The 7,670-nt window shown below is 36.4% G+C and overlaps 2 protein-coding genes across 9 annotated transcripts in view; one reads left to right on the plus strand and one right to left on the minus strand.

The window, feature by feature from the left end:
- Nucleotides 1–3,533, plus strand: part of Unc80 (unc80, NALCN channel complex subunit) — a 27,303-nt gene extending 23,770 nt beyond the window's left edge. For all 6 annotated transcript variants that reach the window (XM_071708292.1, XM_071708310.1, XM_071708326.1 and 3 more), the window contains 2 exons: nucleotides 2,022–2,170; nucleotides 2,367–3,533. In XM_071708292.1, the coding sequence (XP_071564393.1) occupies nucleotides 2,022–2,170; nucleotides 2,367–2,963 (746 nt within the window). In that variant the 3' untranslated portion in view covers nucleotides 2,964–3,533. The remainder of the gene's footprint in view (nucleotides 1–2,021; nucleotides 2,171–2,366) is intronic.
- On the minus strand, nucleotides 3,526–7,511 carry LOC139773720 (carboxypeptidase Q-like). 3 transcript variants are annotated; one of them, XM_071708406.1, is made up of 7 exons: nucleotides 7,371–7,511; nucleotides 5,353–5,642; nucleotides 5,120–5,270; nucleotides 4,770–5,019; nucleotides 4,462–4,702; nucleotides 4,063–4,245; nucleotides 3,526–3,848 (listed from the first exon to the last, which is right to left on the minus strand). In XM_071708406.1, the coding sequence occupies exons 2-7, from the start codon at nucleotides 5,637–5,639 to the stop codon at nucleotides 3,578–3,580; spliced, it is 1,383 nt and encodes a 460-aa protein (XP_071564507.1). In that variant the 5' UTR covers nucleotides 5,640–5,642; nucleotides 7,371–7,511; the 3' UTR covers nucleotides 3,526–3,577. The 3 variants fall into 3 exon arrangements, with proteins under 3 accessions (XP_071564507.1, XP_071564496.1, XP_071564514.1); XM_071708395.1 differs by having other exon boundaries at nucleotides 5,353–5,713; XM_071708413.1 differs by lacking the exon at nucleotides 7,371–7,511 and adding an exon at nucleotides 6,792–6,887 and having other exon boundaries at nucleotides 5,353–5,713.
- Between the last annotated feature and the right edge of the window lie 159 nt (nucleotides 7,512–7,670).

Here is a 7,670-nt window from a genome sequence, read left to right on the forward strand (position 1 = left end):
CTGTATCATAGATGGTTCTTTGAGCGATCAACGACTTTTCTTTTTGATTTTCGATGAAACATTGCTTATTTACGGAAAAACCTCGTTCTACGGCAGCGTTTCCGTGAGAAAGAATCATGACGCTTTTCATGAAACTTGACAAATTTTCGTAATCTTTCTTACTGCAACTCGTGATAAGATCGACCCAGAAATGATCCAAACGAATCTCGGATCGCTTGAAAGTTTTAAACTTCTCTTGAACGACGGGGATATTATACTAATGAGATGTCCGTACGCGCGGTCAATTTTATCAACCGTTATTTCCGATATCAAATTATTTTCCACATAAATCCGTAATGCGAAAGACAACCGCTTATAAGCGATTTCTCCTCGACTCGCTATGACCGGATCCATGCAAGAAACGGCTTTTGTTAGAGGAAATTTGAGAGGAGAGCGAACCATAATCTTCTCTACAAAGATTTGAAGACATTGGCGTACTTGGTTTTTAAATTGTAGTATTTCGAGATCCGAAATGCCTTTTTCGTGTTTGAGTGCAACTTCAGTCGCATATCCAACTTTTATGTATTTCGTTGTACCAAATTATCCTTCTTAGTAACGTCGATTTTGGAAAGATCCGTTTCCTTCAAGTTCAGGACATCATCCTTTACGAATCTCCTCATGATCAATCTCACAAGTGCATAAATTTCATCGTAAAGAAATAAAGTCAACGGATGATCGGATTGAAATTCGGACATGAATGGCTGTACATCGCTCGCGAGGGATTGAAAAAAGGTCAATTTAGGAACGAGTAATTTGTCATCTAACGCGGTCGAAACCGTTTCAAAACTAGCGCATTTCGGAATCTTTTTTTCTTTGATAACTTTTGCCACGTATTTACATACATTCGGTAGAATGCCACGAGCTCGTTCAGCAACAGCGATATTCTCCAACCATCGAATTCCACACAAAAAATATATATATGTATATATACACGTCATCGATGTCGTGACTCTTTCTGTCTCAAAGTTTCTGATCCTAATAATTTTTTGCGAGATAAAAAAAGAACAGAAAATGTCATTTTTTAAGTTTTTAACGAAATTCCAGAAAAGTCACAAAATTCCATGACTTTTCCATGACTTTTCCAGGAGCACGCAAATTCCCTGACATTTCCAGGTTTTCCAGGTTTCCATGACCGCTAGACACCCTGGTAACATGACAAGCACTTCGTTTCTATTTCTTTTTATTTTACATTTCATTAATTCTGTCAGTTTGCAAGAGGTTTTTCATGCAACTCTTCTGACAAATATTTGTGCCTCCGATATCTAGTGCGCGGATACGTAACACAAGCACATGTAATCTTGTAAAATTTTTAGCGCCTTGCAATATAAAACAATTTGTTTCGTTCGCAAATACAATCTTGCATGCACGTAACAGATACTATAATATCTTCTAGAAGAATATTAATACGCTCCGATTTTTAATATGCAACGTACATACAATATCGCATTCTATACATACAGTAAAATTTCTCCATCATCATGTCAATCTTTATAAGACGTTCTCTGTACAATAATAATTTCTAAATTAATGTCTCATTTTTTTATACTTATATATCCGTGTTTTTACACGCATGGAAACATTTCAATCTCTCAAATATGAATATATACTTATTCATTAAATATCAAAGTCGAAATATTTTGTTTCAGAATTAACGATCTAAATGTCACTCGATTCCAAAAGAGAATGCACCCTAAAATTTTCTTTTCTATATAATTCCCCGAGAGTCAAAAAATGTATAAAGATTCCAAAGTAGAGTATATTTATAATCGTGAAAGAGAATTTACGTTTATACTAGATGTACATAGTACCATGTTACATCAAGCACGGGACGCGGGTGTAAATATATATTATTTCCTGCGCACTTAAGAAACAAAACTTGAATCATACATTTCGAAAGAGGAGCATGAGTAGATGGAACGTAGAGTAGAATTCGTGAATAAGACGGTAGACGCGACATGTGTGATCGTCGACTGTCCTGCCAGGGGAGACGATGACGGGCCAGCTAAGTCCAAGCAGTCCGACCGAAGACAGCTCCGGAGAATTACGTACCGACAGGCCTCGCTTACAACGTTCTATGGGCCAAAGCAAGAAGACCTTCCGCTTAAGAAAAAGTCGAAAGAGTCACATTGAGGTGATGACATTTACGTATATATTTCTCAGTGCTTCCTTCATCATTACTGCGTTACAGAATTTCTCAGTTTTGCATACCAGCTTCTCTCGACAATCCTCACTGTCGTCGTCCTTTACTTTTAATTATAACTTAACTAATTATTTATAGCGTATTAAACTCTGAATGTAACTTGCAGACATAGAATACTATCTTTCAGACGACGCAGATGAAGTTGGAACCGTTGGATGCGGCAATCGCAGAGCAATCAACGAGTCAACCGAAAGCGACGATGCAGGTGTCGTCGACGGTGGATCCGCTGTCATCTAACATCCCATCCAATTCCTCGTCTATTCGTTCCAGGCGAAGTTTGTCTATTCGCAAATCGGACGGAGACAAAAACTCCAACGCGCCTGCGGACCAGCAGCAATTCCATGGTGCGGCGCATCAGCACCACCATTGTCACTACTTTCATCATCAGCATGTGCATCCTCAGGTGTCAGACGTATCGTGGGATGAAGACACGTCCAGTACTTCCGGATATCGTGAGTCGTACAGTATGCAGATCGTGTCACTGGATGGTGCCAATGCTCGTTCGGGCCAGGCACCGCCCTTGGCATCGCCGGATCTAAATGACATGCCATCCACGAGCAGCACGACCACCAATTACATAGCCTTCGACGGCAGTTCCCCGGATTGCTCGATTAATGGCAGCGGAGGCGAGAAAACCGCTCTGTTAACTTCGAGCCAGAGAACGACTTCTCAACATTCCTTGTTGATGGTCTTTCCAAATCAAGACGAAGATACGTTAATATAAATCGTAAAATCCGTTGACACTTGATTGAGACTGATAATTTAATGTAATTGATGTGAGAAGTAAGAATTTTTAAATAATTGGCAATTCAAAATAATGTTTAAATATCGGGATTGATATATGGAGGATTATATAAGATGTCTGTGAATCTATTTATCTCTTAAATCCTCCGTGACTAATGAGACGTATGTGTTCCATCGTAATTTGACACGAAAAATGTTTTTATATACTAATCAGATTTATTTTACTCTATACAACTCACTTTAAATGTGAGCGTATATATCCCGATAATTAAGCTGCGTGGAACACATACGTTCTGTTAATTATAGGATTTTTGCGAAGTAGCCGGTATATAGTATATATTTTGAATAGTCTTTGAAAGATCTTCTAATAAAAATCGTTAAGCATGCAAAGAGATCAAATCGGAAATGATTCGTAAAATCTAGCACGTTTGATCACATGCATTTCGATGCTTTTAAAGAGTTTAGACTAGGTATTGTAGTAGGCCTAATCGTTTATATGCTGTGATTGTATTATACAGGCATATTTGAAATAAAACACTCTATAAATATACGATTTGATTTACATATCCATCGTATTACATACATCAACTGACTTCAACATGACACGTTAGTGCAATTGCGTTGAGGTAGATCAACGCTAATATCTGCTAGAACGAATGCTACTGCTGCGAACAAGGCTGTGTTCATATCCAGAGCTTTCGGATTTTCCGCCAGCATGGTGTCCGCGTTCGTATGATGATAATAGAAATATTTTTCATTTCGATTCAAAAGACCGCCACCTGGTACGCCAGCTTTAATCCAGAATGATATATCAGGCGCTGTGCATGGGCTCTTCAATTTCATGTCACCCAACGGAGCTAACAATCTAGAAATATAAAAGAACCTATAGCTTATTTTGTAAAATAATGTGGTATAAAAATAGCAAACGTTTTTCTTAAATTTGAAATATTTTAAAAAATACAAATAATATAACTCAATAATAAAGAATTAATTTTTGTATTGTAGTAATACCTAGGTCCAAATCAGACGAAAATAAAATGTAAAAATATTATAGCGGTGTAATCGATAAAAGAACTAACCGCATTATTCTCTGGAGTATACCCTGGACCTTCTCGTCTCCTGAGAACTCGAGGCCCATGGGCGCGAAAGTGCCGAAATCGGATTCCATCACGAATTGCATGTTTCCATTTTCTGCAGTGTGATTTCGTATGTACTGCTCCGCTCCGAGAAGGCCAAGTTCCTCGGCGGTCCACATTATCATTCTGCAATGTAAATAATTTGACATGTAACAAAATGCTTGTAAAAAATAATTGAAAATTAAACTTTTCCCCTAATTAAAAAGGATTATAAAAAGAGATTTATATATCAAGCTATAAAATTATAACAAAAAGCCAATTAAAAATAAACAAAAAATACGTGGAACGTTACATTGGAACGTTCCAAAGTTCAACCAGCTATATTTTAATAATCTAAGTTACCTTATCGTTCTTCGCGGCCGGAGGCCGAGATGTTTCAGCAATTTCAACGCGGTCCAGGATATGAAAATGCCACCTCCGTCATCCAGCGCGCCTTCTCCAACATCCCAACTGTCTATGTGTCCAGAAACGACGACTGCCTTTTCGGGCGCGCTAGAGCCGGTGATATCCGCTATAACGTTTCGCGACTGTGTATCGGGATATGTTTTCGCTTCCATTTTCAAGTTTATCACTATCGTTTCACCTAGAAAGTAACGCCATTAGTTATAGTTAGAAGATCTCACAAAATATTTCTTTATTATATTCGTTACCTCGGTCAGCCATTCTACCCAGAAGAGTCGCGTCCTCGACAGTTATACAAGCAGCTGGGATTTTAGTAACGTTCTCTGCGTAACTCATCATACCGGTGTGCGGGGTGTACAATGAAAATGGCGTTACTGATCTGATCAAAGCAGCTACAGCTCCCAATTCTGCCGCTCTTACCGCTCCCGAGCTTCTATATTCTACGGTCTCTCCATACGAGACAAACTTTTGATTGTACACGACGATTTTCCCGGGAACCTAATAAATTCATTTAAAAATTATTTTAATATAATTATGAACAAAAGTGTGCGCTGCATAAGATATATCTCGGTTTTTTATATACGTTAATTAAATTTACCTCTTCCGCCCTTTTCTTAAGTTCTGCGAAGCTATTTACTACGATAGCGTTGGCAGTTATGCCTTCTTCCGAAGTGCCGACACTGTAACCCAGCCCTAATAACGCCAGATTTTTCAGCCGTGGTTGCAAAAGAGTCGCAGATTCCGAGCCTCTAAATATTCATTACTGCGATCATCACATTTGTCTTTTATTTTGAAGTTATTTAATTTTAATATACATTTTAAGATTTGTACCTGACCCAACGAGGTACGGTGGCCGTTTCACCATGAACATTATCTAAACCTAAAGCGATCGATTTGTTCAATACGTAATCAATAGAGTCTTCAAGAACTTGGGTACCGGTGAACCGTGGGCCAAATTTGTCAACGAACGTCGCCAAATCTTGCCATGTAGCTCCTTTGAAAGAGCCTTGAGTACATTCATCGATTATTCTCTGCACGGTCGGCGCATAAGAGTCTATCTCTTCAATTAAGCTGGTTGGCAGATAACAACTGTCCTCGGCGTGTTGTGCCATTATCATCGACTGGACACATAACAGCCATATAAAGATAATGCTCTTTCGTGTGTTACACATTATCACTAAACCCGGATTTCCTGTACCACGAATATTGCATATTATTATATACATATAAGTTACATTTATTATAGATTTATTATAGAAACATTGAACATGTTAAATATTAAAATCTGTTGCAACACTAATTCATCAATTACGATATCTGATTGCGATAACTATGAACACAAAGTGGGACGATAAGCACGTTTGTATTAATAAGTGCACGATATAACTGATTCAACAGATCAATATTAGAATACGAGAAGAAAGTCATTAATTCCAGGCCGATTTGGCAATAAATGTTTATCAAAGAATCTCGATTGTAGTCCCTGGCGAAAATTTTTAGTGAGAGATTGTGTTTGTATTTGTTTATGAAGAGTTTTTTCAACGGTTACACTATTTATGAAGAGTTTTATTGATGTTTACACTGTTTGGAAGCACGTTGCAAACACTTGGTTAACCCCCTGCTGACAAAACATTTTATAAATACTTAGAAAACTATAATGGAAACGTTTGAGACTATGTTATTAAACGCCAGTTAAACATTTCATAAGAAAAACGTAGCTGTGAACATCTCATAAACAATTCCGTGTTCAAATTTACATCTCATAAACAATTTAATAAATGTTTTAAAACTCAAATGAAACATCTACTCAACATTTAAGCAAACATTTTATAAATATATTATTTTCGCCAGGGGTGTACTTGAATAAATAATAGCTAGCGCAATGATTTGTGTTTTCATTCGCGACGTTATATTATTATATTCTATCGTTGTAGAGAAATTTAATATTAAATATAATTACTTAAATTACACTTTTCAAATACAATTAAAATATTTAAAACGCTCTATGTAATCCACTACGTGACACATAAATTTTTCAAACACGTTATTGACGTGTATTGACAGAATATAAATTTTTATTCTGTCAAAAAAATACAACGTATAACTTATATTTAACAAAGAAAATATCTACTTAATTTTTAAAATATCTATTTTTAATCTAAATTAAAATTTTGAAAGAAAAAAATGTTAATTTAATATAATTGTAATTTATATTTTTAATGTTTATTACTTCCGATTATTTTACACAACTTTCAATAAAATATTCTTACCGGGTATGTCTTTCACAATATGTACGTTAAATACGTACTTATAACGAAACACTTCGAGATTCGAGGAAGGTTGTTTTTGCTTCCCGTACTGAAATGGTACTAATTGACAGACGTCGAGATGGGTTTAACGATTGCCTGAGCAATTGTTGAATATATGATAAATGTTGATAAATTAGGTTTCAGAATTATCTTCACGATTAATGATTGTAAAGTCGTCCACTTATTCTGGGACGGTTTTTAAAATATATGTGAAAGTGACGTATTTTAATGCAATTATATTCAAAATTTATAAATGCAAGTATTGTAAATTAACAAAAGAAAAAAATTGGTGTTAAACAACTGGCCTACATCAATATACATATACGTATATATGATATATAGATTCGTGGCATAAAGAAAATTGTCGTTCGGAGAGTTACTTTATCAGACTACGGTTATAACAAAGCTATTCAGGAATGAAAAGGAAAAAATGTGTTTTTTCTTATTAATTAGTGAACCTTTCTTCGCAACTGAACACACACACATTAAAACCCGTTAATATCCATCAATTTAAAATGCAAAACATTGATTTATACGTACATTAATACTGCGCTAGCAAATGTACAACCTAGTTGCGACAACCTCCGCTCCGACGTTCACTTGAGCGACTGCTTTCTAACGTCCTCCTGTTCTGTGCTCCAGACTGTGACTTCACGTTTTCGTTATGAGTCGAGGTTTTTAACAGACACGTAAAACGTAAATGACATGTTACGCGCACCGTTACGCACAGTTGTGCAGTGATAACTCTACGTGTTGCAAGATGTCCACTGATGTCCACGGAACGATCTGATCATCGATATCAAAGATAAAAGTGAAGTTATCATTCATCACGATAAAGGT

Source organism: Temnothorax nylanderi, unplaced genomic scaffold (assembly GCF_030848795.1).
Source record: "Temnothorax nylanderi isolate EJ_2023f unplaced genomic scaffold, tnyl_v1.0 TNYL_tig0004_pilon, whole genome shotgun sequence".
In the NCBI taxonomy this organism is placed as follows: domain Eukaryota; kingdom Metazoa; phylum Arthropoda; class Insecta; order Hymenoptera; family Formicidae; genus Temnothorax; species Temnothorax nylanderi.

Excerpts from the sequence above, each read along its gene's own strand:
- LOC139773720 (XM_071708395.1), bottom strand. The coding sequence starts at position 5,693 with ATGTGTAACACACGAAAGAGCATTATCTTTATATGGCTGTTATGTGTC. Across the intron at positions 5,271-5,352 it reads ACCGTACCTCGTTGGGTCAG|AGGCTCGGAATCTGCGACTC; the intron begins GTACAAATCTTA and ends ATGAATATTTAG. Across the intron at positions 3,849-4,062 it reads ATACTCCAGAGAATAATGCG|ATTGTTAGCTCCGTTGGGTG; the intron begins GTTAGTTCTTTT and ends TTATATTTCTAG.